At 49.7% G+C, this 24,221-nt stretch overlaps 1 protein-coding gene across 1 annotated transcript in view; it reads right to left on the bottom strand.

The window, feature by feature from the left end:
- Positions 1 to 23,962, bottom strand: part of LOC309545760 (uncharacterized protein) — a 48,627-nt gene extending 24,665 nt beyond the window's left edge. Inside the window, exons 1-3 of the mRNA XM_082245111.1 lie at positions 23,484 to 23,962; positions 16,851 to 17,080; positions 2,352 to 6,044 (exon numbers count right to left, since the gene is read on the bottom strand). Coding sequence (XP_082101237.1) covers positions 2,353 to 6,044; positions 16,851 to 17,080; positions 23,484 to 23,857 — 4,296 coding nt within the window. The 5' untranslated portion in view covers positions 23,858 to 23,962 and the 3' untranslated portion in view covers position 2,352. The remainder of the gene's footprint in view (positions 1 to 2,351; positions 6,045 to 16,850; positions 17,081 to 23,483) is intronic.
- Positions 23,963 to 24,221: the final 259 nt, after the last annotated feature.

Raw genomic sequence — 24,221 nt, 5'->3', positions numbered from 1 at the left:
TTCTGAGAAATGGGAGGGGTCAAAATGGAAGGGCAGGGTCTTGCACCCCCCCATCTTAAAACTTCACCAGCCGCCACTGCTATGCAGTGGTAAATACAAATAACCAGCTATATGATAAGAATAGATATACCTGTGCTCAAATCCCAATAGCTTGTACATTTATTTAAACCATCAGGTGGTAAAGGGGCGTGACCACATATTAACACTACAAATTCTGGATAGACCCTCTGCACACGGCTTTACACTTTCCAGCAAACTATGCAATGAAAAACAGGGATTGTTAGTTCACAAATATTGCAATACATGATTAAGTTGACCAACTGCATATAGTGTGCTCGTGTGAAGTCACTGACCAACTGTATCAAAGTAATCCTTCTTATGGCCAGTCCTACTCTGCTCCGCCACTGCAAATACGGTGGACACCATGCCAACCTGGGGCATAGAGACACAAGATGGGGGGGAGCTACTAGGTTCAGGTCTGGTCACTGCCCTCCATTACAGCAGAGAAAAGATATACATGTGCTCAAAATACAATAGCTTGTAAATGTATTTAAAACTATCAGGTGCTAAAGGGGTGTGACCACATATTAACACTACAAATTCTGTATGGACTAAATTAACTAAATATCCCTGTTTTTCATTGCATAGTTTGCTGGAAATGACCCATGAAGGTCAAAGTCCAGGTCCAATCGGGACCCCCATGTAGGTCTAAGTCCAACCAAGTAGGTCTAGGTCCAAGCGGGACATACAAGCAGGTCTAGGTCCAAGCGAGACACACAAGCAGGTCTAGGTCCAAGCGGGACACACAAGCAGGTCTAGGTCCAAGCGGGACACACAAGCAGGTCTAGGTCTAAGCGGGACACACAAGCAGGTCTAGGTCCAAGCGGGACACACAAGCAGGTCTAGGTCCAAGCGGGACACACAACCAGGTCTAGGTCTAAGACGGACACACAAGCAGGTCTAGGTCCAAGAGGGACACACAAGCAGGTCTAGGTCCAAGAGGGACACACAAGTAGGTCTAGATCCAAGCAGGACACACAAGTAGGTCTAGGTCCAACCGGGACACACAAGCAGGTCTAGGTCCAAGCGAGACACACAAGCAGGTCTAGGTCCAAGCGGGACACACAAGCAGGTCTAGGTCCAAGCGGGACACACAAGCAGGTCTAGGTCCAAGCGGGACACACAAGCAGGTCTAGGTCCAACCGGGACACACAAGCAGGTCTAGGTCCAAGCGGGACACACAAGCAGGTCTAGGTCCAAGCGGGACACACAAGCAGGTCTAGGTCCAAGCGGGACACACAAGCAGGTCTAGGTCCAAGCGGGACACACAAGCAGGTCTAGGTCCAAGCGGGACACACAAGCAGGTCTAGGTCTAAGACGGACACACAAGCAGGTCTAGGTCCAAGAGGGACACACAAGCAGGTCTAGGTCCAAGAGGGACACACAAGTAGGTCTAGATCCAAGCAGGACACACAAGTAGGTCTAGGTCCAACCGGGACACCCAAGTAGGTTTAGGTCCAATCGGGCACCCAAGAAGTTCTGGGTCCAATTGGGACACCCAAGTAGGTCTGAGTCCAATTGGGACACCCAAGCAGATCTGGGTCCAATTGGGAAACCCAAGTAGATCTGGGTCCAATTGGGAAACCCAAGTAGATCTGGGTCCAATTGGGACACCCAAGTAGGTCTAGGTCCCCACTAGAGTTCACCTCACCTTCTATCCTGGCAACACACAGGAAGTGAAAAGATCTCCCCAGCAAGAAAAATGACCTAATTATGGCTCCAACTCAGCCTCTCTGAACATTTTTTGCCCTAGAGGAAACCTTGCAATGATTTTCAGGTTTGGGGGAACCCCTGCTAAAACCATTTAATTGGGGGGTCAGTTCGAAGAATGCCCCTCCTTTTAGACAGCCAACAAGATTATTGGTGTCACGCAGCTGGCCAAGTGATGTTCGCTCCAAAACTAGGCAGGCACCACCAAATGGGAGGTTCATCAGCCACACCTCAAGGAACCCCTAGCAACTCCTAAATGAACCTTGATCGAGAATGGCTACTCTAACCCTTTCCAAATCTATCAAAAGCCAAGATACCGTTGTAGCTCGAGTCGGGATTTTTAAAAAGTCAGACAATATTTTTGTTGCTGACCGTGTTGACAACCATTCCTCCTATTTTTTGTACAGGAGTCTCAGAGACAGGAAGTTAGGTAAAATCTCTCTAAATGAGTCACAGACCAAAAAAACTGACAGTAATGTTTAAACTATACTTAAAAAATATCAGAAGCCAGCTGACAAATTTAGACAACACATATAAAAGGCAGATACAAGTGAAGAACTACATGCAATTACCGTACCCACCTCACAGCGGAGTCTCCTTCCTGAAGTTAAACCCACATGTGCGGCCCTCGAATTGCAGCTTGATGGCTTGTTTGAGGTGGAGCTGAGGGTCCATAGTGGTCATGGAGATAACTGGAGAGTTCAATGGACTTGGCGAGCCAGTTTGGTCCTTGGTACTACAAAACTGTGGGTCCTTGGTTATTCTATTGGGCGAGGACGCTTCATCTGCAGTTCTTTTAGGAGAGTATACAAAGTCCACAGGCTTTTTTGCAGAGTAGACTGGGTCCTCGCACCTTGAACGGGGCGACATAGAATTTGGGGGCTTATTTGGGGAATAAACAGGTTCCACATTTTTCTTGGAGGGGTTCACAGGAGAGGGACTCTTCTTTGGAGAAGACATAGAAGTCCCAATTATCTGGGGTGAAGGCACAGATTTCCCGGTTTTAGCGGCGAATTGCACAATATTTTTAGTGTTTTCTGCAGAGTCCACAGTCTTTTTGCAGTAGAGTTCCCTCTCGGTGCCAGCTTGGCTTGAAGAGTATCCAGAACTTTTATTTTGGTCATCCCCGAGGTCTGCGGTCCTGCTGTAAGACCTGGGGCTGGCATTCCTGTTTGGAGGAGGCGCATAATCTCCTGCCTTGAAACGAGAATAGGTGGGACTTCCATATTTTGGGTTTGTGAGAATCCCGTTCCTTTTTAACTCACGGTCAGGAGAACTTGGGTTCTGAGAGGGTACACCAACCATTTCTGATCTGACCCAGGCATTAGGTGAGCTGGAGGTCTGATCTAAGCCTGATGCAGCTGAAATTTGATTGGGTAAAAGTTCAGGGAGGACTTGGCCACTAAACATCCCGGTGAGGGCCACGGCTTGGCGTGAACGGCTGCGAGGAAGAGAGTGCTGCTGAACCTGCTGAGTAAAAGTCAGACTGTCTGCTGGCACAGTTGCCTGGGAGTGGTAGGTGGATGAGGTTAATATTGATCCTTTGGAGCTCTTTAGAGAGTTGTCCAGTGATTGGCTGCCTGTGGACACCGGAGAAAGGGTAGACCAGCTACCACCAGTTCCTTCCACTACTTTCTTATTAGTGTCTTTCTCTGGATGCTTTCCTATCAAGCCTTGGTATGGTGGAACGCCATGTTTCTCCAAGAGATTTACAATTGCCATGTGTCCACCTTTTGCTGCAACTCTTATTGGCGTCCGGCCATAGTGGTCTGCGTGGAAGGGGCTGGCCTTTCCCTCCTCCAGCAGCACCCGGGCCAGCTCTTCATGTCCCTCTTGAGCGGCAATACAGAGAGGGGTAGCACCTTGTGAACACTGCGCATCGATAAAAGCTCCATTCTCTAGAAGAAGTCGGGCAATATTGACATGCCCTCTCCATGCAGCACAGTGTAACGGAGTCCTCCTTTCCTTGTCGAGGGCATTGCAGTTGGCCTTGCCCTTTTGTAGAAGAATTCGTGCCATTTCCCAGTCTCCTTGCCAGCAGGAGGCGTGCAAAGCTGTGCGTTCCTCCGAGTCTCTTACCTCGGGGTTGGCTCCGTGGTCAAAGAAAATTTCGACCACATCTGTCAGTCCTTGCAGAGCTAGCAGGTACAGGAGGGGCTTTCCTTGACTGGCCTTAACATCGGGATCTGCTCCTTTTTTCAGTAGTAATTTCACTGTGCCTTTGTGGCCCCCAGAAGAAGCAAAGCATAAAGCCGTCATTTGGTCACTTCCATGCTGGTCTACAGGGGACCCACGGTTAATCAGTAAGTCTACGCAGCCTGTGTGCCCTTCCTGAGCTGCCAGCAAGAGCGGGGTGTTCCCCTCACGGTCTCTCATGCCCAGCTTGGCTCCTCCTTCTATCAGGGCGCGACAGGTGTTTTTGCGTCCTTCACAGGCAGCCCAGTGCAGTGCAGTCCATCCCAGTAGGTCTTCATGATTCTCGTTAAGCCCCCTATCCAGTAAGACCTTGGCGGCCTCTTCTCCTCCAGCAGCAGCAGATGCCAGAAGGAGTGCCGTCCTCCCCTCCCTGTCCATAATGTCAGTTGCGGCACCCCACAGAAGTAGGACCCGCACCGTTTCAGCGTGGCCCCCTAAGGCGGCTGCAAGTAGTGGTGTCATATGACCTTTGCCAGGTCTATCAGGGTCAGCACCCGCCTCAAGCAGAAGCTCTGCCACCTCTTCTTTCCCCTCATAAGCAGCCACCAGTAGTGGTGTGACCCCTTCTTTATCTTCCAGCTCTGGATTTGCACCATGTTCCAACAGCAGAGATACCATCTCTGGATATGTGTTCCCAGAGGGCATACACAGACAGGCTACGGCAAGGGCAGTCCGGCCCTCTAAATCACACAAATTCACATTAGCACCGGATTCCAGCAAGAGTCCTGCCACTGTGCGATGGCCCATATATGCGGCAGCCATGAGGGGAGTCCTGCCCTCCACATCAGCCTGGTCTATCCCAGCTCCAGCTCTTAGCAGGGCCTTCGCCGGCCCCTCATGCCCTCCCCAGGCAGCTGCCCTGAGCGCGGTGCGTCCATCACAGCCAGAGATGTCAGGCTGAGCTCCAGCGGCAAGTAGTGCTTCCACCACCTCTGTGTGGCCTCCCCAAGAGGCAGCTCGCAGTGGAGTCCACCCCCGGCTGTCCGTGTGATCATGACGAGCACCGTGTTGCAGAAGGAGCTCAACCACCCAGAGATGGCCCCGGTGAGCTGCCAGGCCTAGAGGGGTTTGCCCATCTTCATCTGTGGACTCTAGACTGGCTCCTCTGGAAATCATTAGGGTCACGGCTTCCAGATTCCCAGCATAGGCTGCTGCGGCCAGCAAAGTCCGTCCTGCTCGATCCCGTTTGTTGAGACTACCTCCACCGTCCAATAACATTTCCACAGAGCCACCACGCTCTAGGGTCCTTCTCAAGGCCCCGGAGTCTTCTACAGCCAAAACTCCATCTACTTTTGATCTGGCCAAGAGCAGCAGCTGTAAAACTTCTAGTTCTAGAGGAATGTCTGAGGCCAGGCAGTCCGACACGGGCACCCCAGTCCACAAAAGCCACAGAGCCAGGTGAGACGGATCTAGCCCTCGGAGATCTGACAGCAAGAGGTGCCTGGCGAGTTGTTGGACCTCGGCAGGGGACAGATCGGGCGCCCTTGTTGATAAACTCATGGCCAGCATACTGTGCCCCTCAGGTACGCTGCAGAGATACTTCTGTGTGCAGTACTTGACGTCCAGCAGCCACTCTGAGAAGCTGTGATGGAAGAGCACCAGCCAGCTCCGAGAGACCCCCGCTGGGCGAAGCAGGGAGGAAATGGACTCCAAGATCTTGTTAAAGTCCTCGGTGCTCCAACCTTTCATTTGTTTGGTCCACACTGCCCTGTGCAGCTGGGAAGGAGAGATCGGAGATGGTGATGCCAGGATGCCATTTAGCAGCGTCTGCACGTGGCAGAACTGGCGCCCGGAGAACAGGCGTTGGCACAGCCACAGGTATAGCCCATTCAGAGTGCCGGGGATATGGCGGACCTCTCGGAGGAGGATGGAGCCCTCGGACACCCCGTCCAGTACACGCTCCAGGTACAGGAAGCAGCCGTTGCTCTTTATGTGAAGCTGGTTGAGCATTTCGGCAGTGTCCAGGGTCAGGTGCTGCCGCAGAGTCTCCTCGCAGTCCAGGCGGCACAGGATGTACTGCTGAACGTCACGTACAATGTGCGCTTTGCGGAGGTCGTCCAGGCACAGTCTCCGGAAACCTGCAGAAAAAAAAAAAAGAAAGATATTTACCAACAGGATCTGCAAACCGCATCACCTATACTATGTGAATAATGTATATCCTGTAATAAATGATACATGTGACGGTATTCACAGTCACTGGGAATGAAAGACAGATACTTAATAGTTTGAATTGCTTCAAGTAATATTTGTCATTTATTTATATATTTTATATAGTTGATTCTGAACATGTTCATTGAAAGAGCTAATCACATTGGCTTCTATTCCATGTCCTGCAATGTCAGAAAGGTTTTCCCTGCTGTTTGTGTATTGAGATAATGTGTATTCAATTTTCCTTCAATGTAGGGGGCGGACAGACTGTCATTGGCAGTCTTGTCCTATTGTCTGTTTTGAGATGGAATGTGTATTGTGTTAAGTCTGCCTGTCCCATTGTTAAATGTTAATGACCTCACAGTGTTCTGTCCAGATGGCTAGATAATAAGTTCAGGTTAATTCTGTTTCTGTATATAATTTCATCTGCATATGATAATGTAATCAGGCAGAGGGAAGGGATTGCGTATAAAAGTGACTGAGTGTAAAACTCTGTTTTTATTGGATTGTGTATTTCATGTCCTGTTCCACACAAGGTCCACCTGGGCGGTAACCTTGTGGGGGAAAACTGTATAAAGAGCAGCTGTACCATTAAACCTAGAGTTCTACTTCACCCTCAATCTACAGTCCTGTCTCTTATTGGGGGAATCTGCTACAAGGGATTGCTATGCTCTTCATACCCTCTTGAATAATCACTAAGCTCTTGTAAAAGCTTGTTCCTGTTCCTGCATCACTTTCTGGGGAAAGAGAGGTTCACCAACAGGAACCTGGAGCCTTGTCGTAGGTCCAGGGTGGGTAGGAGACGGCGAGACCCCAACCAAGCTGCGGCGGGTCATGGGGTCTGAGGTGGTTACTGTGTCTGGTGGAGTGATTGGAGCCCTCGGGAAGCACTAGGAGCATCCGTCAACGGAGGTACTCAGTCGGGGTGCCAATTGATCCGTTACAATACATAATATCTTATATATGCAATAAACAAGGAAGACTTGGGTTGCATTTAGACATGAACAGAAATTTGGGCGGCCAAAACATATCAGCCAAAAATGGTGATTTCAGCATTTTGCCGATAGAGAAAAAGGTGCCGATAATGGGGCCAAAACTGCATGCATAGGTCAGGTGACAAATTGAGAAAAATCAACATTGAGTTATCACATTAGGGAGGGTAATCACAATCTTGACACGTTTCGCCTTGTCGGCTTCTTCAAGGGCTCAGAGGAGTGTGGTAAGAAAAAGTGATCCCTCCCACTTTGTGTATATAGTTTAATCAAATTATAGAATGACATAAAATTTCGAAAAATCAACATTGAGTTATCACATTAGAGAGGATGGCCACCATGCTGACGTGTTTCGCCTTGTCTGCTTCCTCAAAGGCTCAGAGGGGTGTGGTAAGAAAAAGTGATCCCTCCCACTGTGTGTATATAGTTTAATCAAAATTTAGAACGATCTATAATTTTGAAAAATCAACATTGAGGTGTCACACTAGGGAGGGTAGTCACCTTGATGACGCGTTTCACTTTGTCTGCTTCTTCAAGGGCTCAGAAGAGTGTGGTAAGAAAAAGCTGAATGAATAGGAGATAGAATATGCCCCAGGAGAAACTCCTCCCATTTGGGACTCTTTCTGTGGCCCTCTCTGAGGTGCGTGTGGGGGGGGTTCTCTCTCTCTCCCCCCCCCATTGCTGTGCATCCATCTGATGATTACCATCCCGTGCCCATCTGGTGTATGACCGCAGTGGGAGAGATCTCTCTGGTTTCTCCTGGGACATATTCTATCTCATATCCATTCAACTTTTTCTTACCACAACCCTCTGAGACCTTGAAGAAGCAAACAAGGCAAAACGCATTCCTAACGTGATACCTCAATGGTGATTTTTCAAAATTTTTGATCTTTATATATTTTGAATATACCATATACACACAGTGGAAGGGATCACTTTTACTTACCACACCCCTCTGAGCCCTTGAAAAAGTTGACAAGGTGAATCGCGTCAGGATTGTGACTGCCTTCCCTAATGTGATACCTCAATGTTGATTTCAGGGGTGTTGAGGTTTGAAATAGGAGCTGCATAAGATTTTGAGATAGACCTTTTTGGTTTGTAAAGGGATATGTATCCCTAACAAACATTTTTAATGAATTTTGTAACAATAAAATAACCTTTTTAACTTCTGTCTGTGTTCAGATTGTCATTCTGAGAGGGGGTCTCCACACCTTTAAAAACCCACCCTTTTATCTCTTGTTTCTTTTTTAAGCACTTTTGTGTTAACCGTGGATAAGATAGTGTCTAGGGAGAGCGTCTACTAGGACTACGTGTCTAGGGAGAGAGTCTACTAGGACTACGTGTCTAGGGAGAGAGTCTACTAGAACTGCGTGTCTAGAGAGAGTGTCTACTAGAACTACGTATCTAGAGAGAGCGTCTACTAGAACTACATGTCTAGGGAGAGCGTCTACTAGAACTACATGTCTAGGGAGAGCGTCTACTAGAACTACGTGTCTAGGAAGAGCGCCTTCTAGAACTACGTGTCTAGGAAGAGCGCCTTCTAGAACTACGTGTCTAGGAAGAGCGCCTTCTAGAACTACGTGTCTAGGAAGAGCGCCTTCTAGAACTACGTGTCTAGGGAGAGCGTCTACTAGAACTACATGTCTAGGGAGAGCATCTCCTAGAACTACGTGTCTAGGGAGAGCGTCTACTAGAACTACGTGTCTAGGGAGAGCGTCTACTAGAACTACGTGTCTAGGGAGAGCGTCTACTAGAACTACGTGTCTAGGGAGAGCGTCTACTAGAACTACGTGTCTAGGGAGAGCGTCTACTAGAACTACGTGTCTAGGGAGAGCGTCTACTAGAACTACGTGTCTAGGGAGAGCGTCTACTAGAACTACGTGTCTAGGGAGAGCGTCTACTAGAACTACGTGTCTAGGGAGAGCGTCTACTAGAACTACGTGTCTAGGGAGAGCGTCTACTAGAACTACGTGTCTAGGGAGTGCGTCTACTAGAACTACATGTCTAGGGAGAGCGTCTCCTAGAACTACGTGTCTTGGGAGAGCGTCTACTAGAAAGTGTCTAGGAAGAGCGCCTTCTAGAACTACGTGTCTAGGAAGAGCGCCTTCTAGAACTACGTGTCTAGGAAGAGCGCCTTCTAGAACTACGTGTCTAGGAAGAGCGCCTTCTAGAACTACGTGTCTAGGAAGAGCGCCTTCTAGAACTACATGTCTAGGGAGAGCATCTCCTAGAACTACGTGTCTAGGGAGAGCATCTACTAGAACTAAGTGTCTAGGGAGAGCGTCTACTAGAACTACGTGTCTAGGGAGAGCGTCTACTAGAACTACGTGTCTAGGGAGAGCGTCTACTAGAACTACGTGTCTAGGGAGAGCGTCTACTAGAACTACGTGTCTAGGGAGAGCATCTACTAGAACTAAGTGTCTAGGGAGAGCGTCTACTAGAACTACGTGTCTAGGGAGAGCGTCTACTAGAACTACGTGTCTAGGGAGAGCGTCTACTAGAACTACGTGTCTAGGGAGAGCGTCTACTAGAACTACGTGTCTAGGGAGAGCGTCTACTAGAACTACGTGTCTAGGGAGAGCGTCTACTAGAACTACGTGTCTAGGGAGTGCGTCTACTAGAACTACGTGTCTAGGGAGAGCGTCTCCTAGAACTACGTGTCTTGGGAGAGCGTCTACTAGAAAGTGTCTAGGAAGAGCGCCTTCTAGAACTACGTGTCTAGGAAGAGCGCCTTCTAGAACTACGTGTCTAGGAAGAGCGCCTTCTAGAACTACGTGTCTAGGAAGAGCGCCTTCTAGAACTACATGTCTAGGGAGAGCATCTCCTAGAACTACGTGTCTAGGGAGAGCATCTACTAGAACTAAGTGTCTAGGGAGAGCGTCTACTAGAACTACGTGTCTAGGGAGAGCGTCTACTAGAACTACGTGTCTAGGGAGAGCGTCTACTAGAACTACGTGTCGAGGGAGAGCGTCTACTAGAACTACGTGTCGAGGGAGAGCGTCTACTAGAACTACGTGTCTAGGGAGAGCGTCTACTAGAACTACGTGTCTAGGGAGAGCGTCTACTAGAACTACGTGTCTAGGGAGAGCGTCTACTAGAACTACGTGTCTAGGGAGAGCGTCTACTAGAACTACGTGTCTAGGGAGAGCGTCTACTAGAACTACGTGTCTAGGGAGAGCGTCTACTAGAACTACGTGTCTAGGGAGAGCGTCTACTAGAACTACGTGTCTAGGGAGAGCGTCTACTAGAACTACGTGTCTAGGGAGAGCGTCTACTAGAACTACGTGTCTAGGGAGAGCGTCTACTAGAACTACGTGTCTAGGGAGAGCGTCTACTAGAACTACGTGTCTAGGGAGAGCGTCTACTAGAACTACGTGTCTAGGGAGAGCGTCTACTAGAACTACGTGTCTAGGGAGAGCGTCTACTAGAACTACGTGGCTAGGGAGTGCGTCTACTAGAACTACGTGTCTAGGGAGAGCGTCTACTAGAACTACGTGTCTAGGGAGAGCGTCTACTAGAACTACGTGTCTAGGGAGAGCGTCTACTAGAACTACGTGTCTAGGGAGAGCGTCTACTAGAACTACGTGTCTAGGGAGTGCGTCTACTAGAACTACGTGTCTAGGGAGAGCGTCTACTAGAACTACGTGTCTAGGGAGAACGTCTACTAGAACTACGTGTCTAGGGAGAGCGTCTACTAGAACTACGTGTCTAGGGAGAGCGTCTACTAGAACTACGTGTCTAGGGAGAGCGTCTGTGTCTACTAGAACTACCTTCCTAGGGAGAGCGTCTACTAGAACTACATGTCTAGGGAGAGCGTCTCCTAGAACTACGTGTCTTGGGAGAGCGTCTACTAGAACTACGTGTCTAGGAAGAGCGCCTTCTAGAACTACGTGTCTAGGAAGAGCGCCTTCTAGAACTACGTGTCTAGGAAGAGCGCCTTCTAGAACTACGTGTCTAGGAAGAGCGCCTTCTAGAACTACGTGTCTAGGGAGAGCGTCTACTAGAACTACATGTCTAGGGAGAGCATCTCCTAGAACTACGTGTCTTGGGAGAGCATCTACTAGAACTACGTGTCTAGGGAGAGCGCCTTCTAGAACTACGTTCCTAGGGAGAGCGTCTACTAGAACTACATTCCTAGGGAGAGCGCCTTCTAGAACTACGTGTCTATGGAGAGCGTCTACTAGAACTAGGCGTCTAGGGAGAGCGTCTTCTAGAACTAGGTGTCTAGGGAGAGCGTCTTCTAGAACTACGTGTCTAGGGAGAGCGTCTACTAAAACTACGTGTCTAGGGAGAGCGTCTACTAAAACTACGTGTCTAGGGAGAGCGTCTACTAAAACTACGTGTCTAGGGAGAGCGTCTACTAAAACTACGTGTCTAGGGAGAGCGTCTACTAGAACTACGTGTCTAGGGAGAGCGTCTACTAGAACTACAAGTCTAGGGGTCTAGGGAGAGCGTCTACTAGAACTACGTGCCTAGGGAGAGCGTCTACTAGAACTACGTGCCTAGGGAGAGCGTCTACTAGAACTACGTGCCTAGGGAGAGCGTCTACTAGAACTACGTGCCTAGGGAGAGCGTCTACTAGAACTACGTGCCTAGGGAGAGCGTCTACTAGAACTACGTGCCTAGGGAGAGCGTCTACTAGAACTACGTGCCTAGGGAGAGCGTCTACTAGAACTACGTGCCTAGGGAGAGCGTCTACTAGAACTACGTGCCTAGGGAGAGCGTCTACTAGAACTACGTGCCTAGGGAGAGCGTCTACTAGAACTACGTGCCTAGGGAGAGCGTCTACTAGAACTACGTGCCTAGGGAGAGCGTCTACTAGAACTACGTGCCTAGGGAGAGCGTCTACTAGAACTACGTGCCTAGGGAGAGCGTCTACTAGAACTACGTGCCTAGGGAGAGCGTCTACTAGAACTACGTGTCTAGGGAGAGCGTCTACTAGAACTACGTGTCTAGGGAGAGCGTCTACTAGAACTACGTGTCTAGGGAGAGCGTCTACTAGAACTACGTGTCTAGGGAGAGCGTCTACTAGAACTACGTGTCTAGGGAGAGCGTCTACTAGAACTACGTGTCTAGGGAGAGCGTCTACTAGAACTACGTGTCTAGGGAGAGCGTCTACTAGAACTACGTGTCTAGGGAGAGCGTCTACTAGAACTACGTGTCTAGGGAGAGCGTCTACTAGAACTACGTGTCTAGGGAGAGCGTCTACTAGAACTACGTGTCTACGGAGAGCGTCTACTAGAACTACGTGTCTAGGGAGAACGTCTACTAGAACGTGTCTAGGAAGAGCGCCTTCTAGAACTACGTGTCTAGGGAGAGCGTCTACTAGAACTACATGTCTAGGGAGAGCATCTCCTAGAACTACGTGTCTAGGGAGAGCGTCTACTAGAACTACGTGTCTAGGGAGAGCGTCTACTAGAACTACGTGTCTAGGAAGAGCGCCTTCTAGAACTACGTGTCTAGGAAGAGCGCCTTCTAGAACTACGTGTCTAGGGAGAGCGTCTACTAGAACTACATGTCTAGGGAGAGCATCTCCTAGAACTACGTGTCTAGGGAGAGCGTCTACTAGAACTACGTGTCTAGGGAGAGCGTCTACTAGAACTACGTGTCTAGGGAGAGCGTCTACTAGAACTACGTGTCTAGGGAGAGCGTCTACTAGAACTACGTGTCTAGGAAGAGCGCCTTCTAGAACTACGTGTCTAGGAAGAGCGCCTTCTAGAACTACGTGTCTAGGGAGAGCGTCTACTAGAACTACGTGTCTAGGGAGAACGTCTACTAGAACTACGTGTCTAGGGAGAGCGTCTACTAGAACTACGTGTCTAGGGAGAACGTCTACTAGAACTACGTGTCTAGGGAGAGCGTCTACTAGAACTACGTGTCTAGGGAGAGCGTCTACTAGAACTAAGTGTCTAGGGAGAGAGTCTACTAGAACTACGTGTCTAGGGAGAGCGTCTGTGTCTACTAGAACTACCTTCCTAGGGAGAGCGTCTACTAGAACTACATGTCTAGGGAGAGCGTCTCCTAGAACTACGTGTCTTGGGAGAGCGTCTACTAGAACTACGTGTCTAGGAAGAGCGCCTTCTAGAACTACGTGTCTAGGAAGAGCGCCTTCTAGAACTACGTGTCTAGGAAGAGCGCCTTCTAGAACTACGTGTCTAGGAAGAGCGCCTTCTAGAACTACGTGTCTAGGGAGAGCGTCTACTAGAACTACATGTCTAGGGAGAGCATCTCCTAGAACTACGTGTCTTGGGAGAGCATCTACTAGAACTACGTGTCTAGGGAGAGCGCCTTCTAGAACTAAGTGTCTAGGGAGAGCGTCTACTAGAACTATGTGTCTAGGGAGAGCGTCTTCTAGAACTACGTTCCTAGGGAGAGTGCCTACTAGAACTACGTTCCTAGGGAGAGCGTCTACTAGAACTACATTCCTAGGGAGAGCGCCTTCTAGAACTACGTGTCTATGGAGAGCGTCTACTAGAACTAGGCGTCTAGGGAGAGCGTCTTCTAGAACTAGGTGTCTAGGGAGAGCGTCTTCTAGAACTACGTGTCTAGGGAGAGCGTCTACTAAAACTACGTGTCTAGGGAGAGCGTCTACTAAAACTACGTGTCTAGGGAGAGCGTCTACTAAAACTACGTGTCTAGGGAGAGCGTCTACTAGAACTACGTGTCTAGGGAGAGCGTCTACTAGAACTACAAGTCTAGGGGTCTAGGGAGAGCGTCTACTAGAACTACGTGCCTAGGGAGAGCGTCTACTAGAACTACGTGCCTAGGGAGAGCGTCTACTAGAACTACGTGCCTAGGGAGAGCGTCTACTAGAACTACGTGCCTAGGGAGAGCGTCTACTAGAACTACGTGCCTAGGGAGAGCGTCTACTAGAACTACGTGCCTAGGGAGAGCGTCTACTAGAACTACGTGCCTAGGGAGAGCGTCTACTAGAACTACGTGCCTAGGGAGAGCGTCTACTAGAACTACGTGCCTAGGGAGAGCGTCTACTAGAACTACGTGCCTAGGGAGAGCGTCTACTAGAACTACGTGCCTAGGGAGAGCGTCTACTAGAACTACGTGCCTAGGGAGAGCGTCTACTAGAACTACGTGCCTAGGGAGAGCGTCTACTAGAACTACGTGCCTAGGGAGAGCGTCTACTAGAACTACGTGCCTAGGGAGAGCGTCTACTAGAACTACGTGCCTAGGGAGAGCGTCTACTAGAACTACGTGCCTAGGGAGAGCGTCTACTAGAACTACGTGTCTAGGGAGAGCGTCTACTAGAACTACGTGTCTAGGGAGAGCGTCTACTAGAACTACGTGTCTAGGGAGAGCGTCTACTAGAACTACGTGTCTAGGGAGAGCGTCTACTAGAACTACGTGTCTAGGGAGAGCGTCTACTAGAACTACGTGTCTAGGGAGAGCGTCTACTAGAACTACGTGTCTAGGGAGAGCGTCTACTAGAACTACGTGTCTAGGGAGAGCGTCTACTAGAACTACGTGTCTAGGGAGAGCGTCTACTAGAACTACGTGTCTACGGAGAGCGTCTACTAGAACTACGTGTCTAGGGAGAACGTCTACTAGAACGTGTCTAGGAAGAGCGCCTTCTAGAACTACGTGTCTAGGGAGAGCGTCTACTAGAACTACATGTCTAGGGAGAGCATCTCCTAGAACTACGTGTCTAGGGAGAGCGTCTACTAGAACTACGTGTCTAGGGAGAGCGTCTACTAGAACTACGTGTCTAGGAAGAGCGCCTTCTAGAACTACGTGTCTAGGAAGAGCGCCTTCTAGAACTACGTGTCTAGGGAGAGCGTCTACTAGAACTACATGTCTAGGGAGAGCATCTCCTAGAACTACGTGTCTAGGGAGAGCGTCTACTAGAACTACGTGTCTAGGGAGAGCGTCTACTAGAACTACGTGTCTAGGGAGAGCGTCTACTAGAACTACGTGTCTAGGGAGAGCGTCTACTAGAACTACGTGTCTAGGAAGAGCGCCTTCTAGAACTACGTGTCTAGGAAGAGCGCCTTCTAGAACTACGTGTCTAGGGAGAGCGTCTACTAGAACTACGTGTCTAGGGAGAACGTCTACTAGAACTACGTGTCTAGGGAGAGCGTCTACTAGAACTACGTGTCTAGGGAGAACGTCTACTAGAACTACGTGTCTAGGGAGAGCGTCTACTAGAACTACGTGTCTAGGGAGAGCGTCTACTAGAACTAAGTGTCTAGGGAGAGAGTCTACTAGAACTACGTGTCTAGGGAGAGCGTCTGTGTCTACTAGAACTACGCTCCTAGGGAGAGCGTCTACTAGAACTACATGTCTAGGGAGAGCGTCTACTAGAACTACGTGTCTAGTGAGAGCGTCTACTAGAACTACGTGTCTAGTGAGAGCGTCTGTGTCTACTAGAACTAAGTGTCTAGGGAGAGCGTCTACTAGAACTACGTGTCTAGGGAGAGCGTCTGTGTCTACTAGAACTACCTTCCTAGGGAGAGCGTCTACTAGAACTACATGTCTAGGGAGAGCGTCTCCTAGAACTACGTGTCTTGGGAGAGCGTCTACTAGAACTACGTGTCTAGGAAGAGCGCCTTCTAGAACTACGTGTCTAGGAAGAGCGCCTTCTAGAACTACGTGTCTAGGAAGAGCGCCTTCTAGAACTACGTGTCTAGGAAGAGCGCCTTCTAGAACTACGTGTCTAGGGAGAGCGTCTACTAGAACTACATGTCTAGGGAGAGCATCTCCTAGAACTACGTGTCTAGGGAGAGCGTCTACTAGAACTACGTGTCTAGGGAGAACGTCTACTAGAACTACGTGTCTAGGGAGAGCGTCTACTAGAACTACGTGTCTAGGGAGAGCGTCTACTAGAACTACGTGTCTAGGGAGAGCGTCTACTAGAACCACCTGTCTAGGGAGAGCGTCTACTAGAACTAAGTGTCTAGGGAGAGAGTCTACTAGAACTACGTGTCTAGGGAGAGCGTCTGTGTCTACTAGAACTACGCTCCTAGGGAGAGCGTCTACTAGAACTACATGTCTAGGGAGAGCGTCTACTAGAACTACGTGTCTAGGGAGAGCGTCTACTAGAACTACGTGTCTAGGGAGAGCGTCTGTGTCTACTAAAACTACGCTCCTAGGGAGAGCGTCTACTAGAACTACATGTCTAGGGAGAGCGTCTACTAGAACTACGTGTCTAGTGAGAGCATCTACTAGAACTACGTGTCTAGTGAGAGCGTCTGTGTCTACTAGAACTAAGTGTCTAGGGAGAGCGTCTACTAGAACTACGTGTCTAGGGAGAGCGTCTGTGTCTACTAGAACTACCTTCCTAGGGAGAGCGTCTACTAGAACTACATGTCTAGGGAGAGCGTCTCCTAGAACTACGTGTCTTGGGAGAGCGTCTACTAGAACTACGTGTCTAGGAAGAGCGCCTTCTAGAACTACGTGTCTAGGAAGAGCGCCTTCTAGAACTACGTGTCTAGGAAGAGCGTCTACTAGAACTACATGTCTAGGGAGAGCATCTCCTAGAACTACGTGTCTTGGGAGAGCATCTACTAGAACTACGTGTCTAGGGAGAGCGCCTTCTAGAACTAAGTGTCTAGGGAGAGCGTCTACTAGAACTATGTGTCTAGGGAGAGCGTCTACTAGAACTACGTGTCTAGGGAGAGCGTCTACTAGAACTACGTGTCCAGGGAGAGCATCTACTAGAACTTCGTGTCTGGTCTCGGGAGATTTGCATACATCATGCATGCCACAGGGATACTATTCTCCCATGCTCACCTGTAAACATCCTGGTGACAGTCTTGTTTTGCCTCCGTGCCGTGCACACCAGCAGCAGCCATGGTGGGAACAGCTCATGGTGACTGGCCAGCAACTCTGCGATGGTACAGCTGGACTCTGCCTCAAATCCATCTGAACGACAACAGCAGCAAGTCTCATCTACAGAATCCACCAGCAGCAAGAGGTTCTGGGAAGGAGGAGGAATCTCTGTCAGTGGCAAGAGGACCAGCCTGCAATAAGAACACGTCAGTAAATAGACCAGCCCAACCATGAGGATACCTACAAACCATCCTGCAAAGGAGCCATGTCAGTAAATAGAGGACCAGCCCACCATGAGGACACCTATCAACCAGCCTGCAAAGAATCCACATCAATAAATAGAGTATCAGCCTGCAATGAGGACAGGTCAGTAAATGAAGAACCCACCTACAATGAGGACACCTATCAACCAATCTGCAAAGATGCTACATCAAAAAACAAAGGACCAGTCTACAAGGAGGCCATGTCAGTAAAGTGAGGACCAGCCCATTACAAAGAAACCTATCAACCAGCCTGCAAAAAATCCACATCAATAAATGGAGTATCAGTCTGCAATGAGGACAGGTCAGTAAATTAGGAACTCACCTACAATGGGGACACCTATCAACTTGTCTGCAAAAATGCTACATCAAAAATGAAGGACCAGCCTGCAAGGAGGCCATATGTCAGTAAATCAGCCCATCATGAGGACACCTATCAACCATCCTGCAAAGAAGATGTCATGTCAATAGATAAAGGACTAGTCCACCATGAAGACACCTATCAACCAGCCTTCAAAGGTGCTACACCAAAAAATGAAGGACCAGTCCTGCAAGGAGGGCATATGTCAGCGAACGGAGGACCAGCCCACTACGAGGACACCTGACAACCAGTCTGTAAAGATGCCACATCAGAAAATAGATGATCAGCCTGCAATGAAGACATATGTCAGTAAACGAAGAATCCACCCACAATCAGGATACCTATCAACCAGCTTCCAAAGAACCTGCCAAAAATTAGGACACCCGTCAACCAGCTTGCAAAGATGCTACATCAAAAAATGAAGGACCAGCCTGCAAGGAGGAGATATGTCAGTGAACTGAGGACCAGCCAATCTTAGGGACACTCATCAACCAGCCTGCAAACAAGTCACACCAATAAATGATCAGCCTGCAATTAGGACACGTCAGTAAATGAAGAACCTGCCCACAATAAGGGCACCTATCAACCAGCCTGCAAAGATGAAAGGAATTGCAAGAAACATTGCAATGAGGACATACAAGTGCATCTCATAAACTTAGACTATCATCAAAATTTGAATTTATTTTAGTAATTCAACTCAAAAAGTAAAAAAACTTATATCATCACAGACTGTGGAAAATGTTGCATTTCATTTGGAAATCAAGGTCCCAGAGTCTGGAGGAGGAGTGGAGAGGCATCCAAGTTGCATGAGGTCCAGTGTGAAGTTTCCACAGTCAGTGATGGTTTGGGGAGCCGTGTCACTTTGTGAAGCAAATTACTGAAATAAATGACCTTTTTGATGATATTCTAATTTAATGAGATGCACCTGTATGTCATTGAACCAAGAACCAGCCCACCATGAGGATACCCATCAACCAGCCTGCAAGGAAGCCATGTCAACAAATGGAAGACCAGGCCACCATGAGGATACCCATCAACCAGCCTGCAAGGAAGCCATGTCAACAAATGGAAGACCAGGCCACCATGAGGATACCCATCAACCAGCCTGCAAAGAAGCCACGTCAATAAATGGAGGATAAGCCGGTGGCAAGGACACGTCAGTAAATGAAGAACCCACCCACAATGAGGAAACCCATCAACCAGCCTGCAAAGAAGCCATGTCAATAAACAGAGGGCCAGCCTACAATAAGGACACGTTCACATCCTGCAAAGAAGTCACATCACTAAATGAAGGCCTTGCCTAGAATGAGGACATATGAAAGTAAACTGAGCACCACCCAGCAACCAGGTCTTATGCCGGTGAATTAGGAATAGGGATAGACCGATTATCAGCAAGGCCGATAAGCACTTTCCCCGATATATCGGTATCGGCCCCGGAACTGGCTGATATTTTTGTGATGTCATTCTGCCTTCTTAGGCCGCCTCCCTCGCCTTGGACAGCCTCGTCTGGAGTCGGGACTAGTCTTGCGGGAGTCTATCAAAGCCATACATCCACCCACAGCAGCCCGGTGCCAGCCAGCCACCCACATCCACAGGCCCTGTACCAGCAAGCCAGCCACAGGCACTGTACCAGCCAGCCAGCCACCCACAGGCCCTGTACCAGCAAGCCAGCCAAAGGCACTGTACCAGCCAGCCAGCCAGCCACCCACAGGCCCTGTACCAGCCAGCCACAGGCACTGCACCATCCAGCCACAGGCACTGCACCAGCCAGCCAGCCATAGGCACTGTACCAGCAAGCCACCCACAGGCCCTGTTCCAGCCATGCACAGGTACTGTACCAGCCAGCCAGCCATAGGCACTGTACCAGCCAGCCAGCAAGCCACCCACAGGCCCTGTACCAGCCAGCCACAGGCACTGTACCAGCCAGCCAGCCACCCTCAGGTACCAGCCAGCCACCCACAGCCCCTGTGCCAGCCAGCCACCCACCACAGGGTGCCAGACAACCACCCACCCACAGGGTGCCAGACAGCCAGCCACCCACAGACAGGATGCCAGACAGCCAGCCACCCACAGGCCCTGTACCAGCCAGCCACAGGCACTGTACCAGCCAGCCGCCCACAGGCCCTGTACCAGCCAGCCACCCACCCACCACAGGGTGCAAGCCACCTACCACAGGGTGCAAGCCAGCCATCCACCACAGGGTGACAGCAAGCCAGCCACCCACCCACCACAGGGAGCCAGACAGCCAGCCTCTCACCCACCACAGGGTGCCAGCCAGCCAGCCACCCACCCACCCACCACAGGGTGCCAGACAGCCAGCCTCTCACCCACCACAGGGTGCCAGACAGCCAGCCACCCACCACAGGGTGCCAGACAGACAGCCATCCACCCACCCCCCACAGGGTGCCAGACAGCCAGCCAGCCACCCACCCACCACAGGGTGCCAGACAGCCAGCCATTAAGCATTAAACAAAAATGAATATGCTCAGTACCAGATTTGTGTCAAAAAATATCTTTATTTTTCAAAACTTTAAATGTACAAAATATCGGCCGATACCGATACGTTGGGACCAAAATATCTGTATCAGCCCTGTAAAAACGATATCGGTCTATCCCTAATTAGGAACCACTAAGCAATGCGACTAGATATCAGTATAAGGAAGACCAGCCTGTAATGAGCCCACGAGTCAATGAGGGATCACCCTATTAGATGGCCACGTGCCAGGAAATGTAGACTCTACATAACTAGAACATGTCAGTGAAGGCCCCTCTAAGGCAACAAAACTACGCGGAAATAAGACAACACATCAGTAAGGTCATCCCACCACAAGACAGGTCAAAAAAGGAACCCACGCAGCAAGAACAAAACAATACCCAGAGGCCTGCCCGAAACAATATATAATGCCAGGAACTAAAGACCACCTGGCAGCAGAAATGACGTCAGTAGGCTCATTCAGCAAGAAGAGAAGCCATTATTAGGTTCTCCGATCGGCCTTCACACCTGCATCTCAGCAAGGATCACCCTCAAAAAAAGGAAAACGCGTCAGTAAGGCTACAAAACATCACCTCAAAGGTTCTCCTGAACAAGGCTCCACATTAGTTACCCGAGAATACTTTGTGACAAAACAACACGACCAGTCCTGCAGACCATTCCACGCGTTCCGTAAACCTTATCATTAAACTTCTCTTATTTGCTCCCTTTTGCCTTGTTATCCCCTTCCCGTTGGCAAGGGCCGGCATTTGAAGAGATCGCAAGGCTAGAGGTGCTACATCGTCTTTCACAGTGGCGGCTGGTGCTCAAAATTTTTGGGGGAGCGCAAACAGAAAAATGTAATAGGCATTGCTTTGCGGCAAAAAACGCTGTAAAAAATTGTGTGACTTTGAGGTCCCAAAAGTGTGAAAGGGGCCTTCAGTAATTAAGGTATAGTGTGCCCCCTTTCAATGCAGAGAGACCAGCGTGCCCCCTATTAATGCACAGTGACCAGTGTGCCCCCTTTCAATGCAGAGAGACCAGTGTGCCCCCTTTCAAAGCACAGTGACCAGCGTGCCCCCTTTCAATGCACAGTGACCAGCGTGCCCCCTTTCAATGCAGTGACCAGCGTACATGCCCCCTTCAATGCAGTGTCCAGCATACATGCCCCCTTTCAATGCAGTGACCAGCGTACATGCCCCCTTCAATGCAGTGACCAGCGTACATGCCCCCTTCAATGCAGAGATCAGCGTACATGCCCCCAATGCAGAGACCAGCATACATGCCCCCTTCAATGCAGTGACCAGCGTACCATTCCCCCAATGCAGAGATCAGCGTACATGCCCCCAATGCATTAACCAGCATACATGCCCCCAATGCAGTGACCAGCATACATGCCCCCAATGCAGTGACCAGCATACATGCCCCCAATGCAGTGACCAGCATACATGCCCCCAATGCAGTGACCAGCATACATGCCCCCAATGCAGTGACCAGCATACATGCCCCCAATGTACTGACCAGCATACATGCCCCCAATGCAGTGACCAGCATACATGCCCCAAATGCAGTGACCAGCATACATGCCCCCAATGCAGAGATCAGCGTGTGTGCCCCCAATGTAGTGACCAGCATACATGCCCCCAATGCAGAGATCAGCGTGCGTGCCCCCTTACTTACCTGGAGCAGCAGCGGCGGCGATCGGCTTCTCCTCAGTCCCCCGAACAACGGCTTCTCCTCGGTCCCGGCGGCGCGTCTCCTCCAGTCCTTCCGCTCCCGACTCCTCCTTGGCCAATGGCATGGGTTCCTGATTGGCCAGGAGGAGGATCGGTGTGACAATAGCGAACTTTCATTCGCTATTGTCACACAATGGGTGGGCTCGGGACGCACTGCTCTGCGCCCCGGGTCCACCCTTTGCATCGCCCTATTAGAGCCTCTGGCTCTAATCAGGTGATGCAAAAAAATAAAAAATCCCCATTGAACTCCATGCGTCCGGCGCCCCTGCACCCCTAACGAACCAGCCGCCACTGGTCTTTCAGATCATGTGATCGCCTATCACAGCAATCACATGATTAGAAGCCCGGCTCTCAACTGTCACTAGTTTACCAGAAGATGTTGGCGACAGCGCGGTCACAGTGCTAGGGCGTTAACTTGAGCATGCTCTCAGCACAACAAAGTGACCCATTCCAAAGGCATGTATGTGGCTGGTCTACCGCTGTGCTGCCAAATACATTATATTACCAAAAGTATTGGGACGCCTGCCTTTACACACACATGAACTTTAATGGCATCCCAGTCTTAGTCCGTAGGGTTCAATATTGAGTTGGCCCACCCTTTGCAGTTATAACAGCTTCGACTCTTCTGGGAAGGCCGTCCACAAGGTTTAGGAGTGTGTCTATGGGAATGTTTGACCATTCTTCCAGAAATTAATTTGTGAGGTCAGGCACTGATGTTGGACGAAAAGGCCTGGCTTGTAGTCTCTGCATTAATTCATCCCAATGGTGCTCTATCAGGTTGAGATCAGGACTTTGTGCAGGCCAGTCAGGTTCCTCCACCCCAAACTCGCTCATTAATGTCTTTATAGACCTTGCTTTGTGCACTGACGCGCAGTCATGTTGGAATAGGAAGGGACTGTCCCCAAACTGTTCCCACAAAGTTGGGAGCATAAAATTGCCCAAAATGTCTCGGTATGATGACACCTTAAGAGTTCCCTTCACTGGAACTAAGGGGCTAAGCCCAACCCCTGAAAGACAACTCCACACCATAATCCCCCCTCCACCAAATGATTTGGACCAGTACACAATTAACTTACACAATATTGAGATTACAGGTACACTAAAGATCCTCAGGGGTGGGGCCACAGAGTTACAGAAATAGGATACACTACATGTCTGTGGGGTAGAATCATACAACTTTCAGATAAACATTATAGAGAATTCAGTGTAGACCCTCAGGGGAGGTGCCACACAACTTACAGGTTCACCACAGATCCTCAGGGGTGGGGCCAAAGAGTTACAGAAATAGGATACACTGCATGTCTGTGGGGTGAAATCATACAACTTTCAGATAAACATTATAGAGAATTCAGTGTAGACCCTCAGGGGAGGTGCCACACAACTTACAGGTATACTGCAGATCCACAGGGGTGGGGCCAGAGTTACAGAAATAAGATACACTGCATGTCTATGGGGCGAGATCATACAGCCTGCAGATACACAATATAGAGATTTCCTTTCTGACCCGCAGGGGCGGTGTTACACAATTTACAGATTACAGGTACAGATTCTTAGGGGTGGGGGCTACAGAGCAGAAATAAGATACACTGCGTGTCCTTGGGATGGGATCATACAGCCTACACAGACAGCAGGTACACAACATAATAGAGGTTTCATTACTGACCCTCAGGGGTGTTGCCACACAATTTTGGATGAAGGTGGGCATACAAAGTCTACAACTAACAGATATACTAGAGAACCTCAGGGGTGGGACCACTATTTCCTCACCTTTTGAATATCTCGTTCAGATCACCCTTACAAGCATTGGTGTCAGCCTCTCCCCGGTAGCCTTTGATGAGCGAGCTGTGGCGGAGTTGGCGTGCCAGGCTCTGTATGAAGTGCAGTGGATCCAAACTGGCATGCGCGTGCGCCTGACAGAAGTGGTGTGCCAGGACACAGGAACCGAGGCGAGAGTTCTTCCCTGCCTCTGAAGACGGCCAGAGGATCTCCGTAGACAAGGCCGTCTTCCCTGCGCCAGGGGCCCCTGTGATTAGGATACCAGGGGCCCGCGCTCCCCCCAGCCCCTCCAGACAGTGTTGAAGCCTCTGGAAGACCCATTCTCGGCAGTAGAAAGGACGACCCCGCAGATCACTAGCCGTCATCTCTGCAGATGGTGACAGGCCATTGGCGGATGGAGCATCACGGGAAGGTAGGGCCGGAGTCCAGTGCCCAGGTTTTAGGATCCAGAGGGTGGCGGCATACAGACTGATCTGGGAAGGGGAATATAAAATACAGGTATTAGTCACCTGACCAACACTGATCATAATATAACACCACAGAGGGCATAAATAATGAACATAAAATTCTGTTCTTGTTCCGCCCCTCACTGCTTCCTCAGGGGAGGGGTGTATTAATATTTTACTAATCTATTGATCTGATTTGGCAGGTATGGGAGATGTATATTGATGAATACATCTAGGGGGTGGCTATAGGTGGGGTATTCACCATTTGGTTGGTAAATCTGGG

The sequence above is a fragment of the Pelophylax lessonae genome (assembly GCF_965119305.1).
Source record: "Pelophylax lessonae genome assembly, chromosome: 2".
NCBI classification, from domain to species: Eukaryota; Metazoa; Chordata; class Amphibia; order Anura; family Ranidae; genus Pelophylax; species Pelophylax lessonae.
This window is presented reverse-complemented; position numbering and strand designations above follow the sequence as displayed.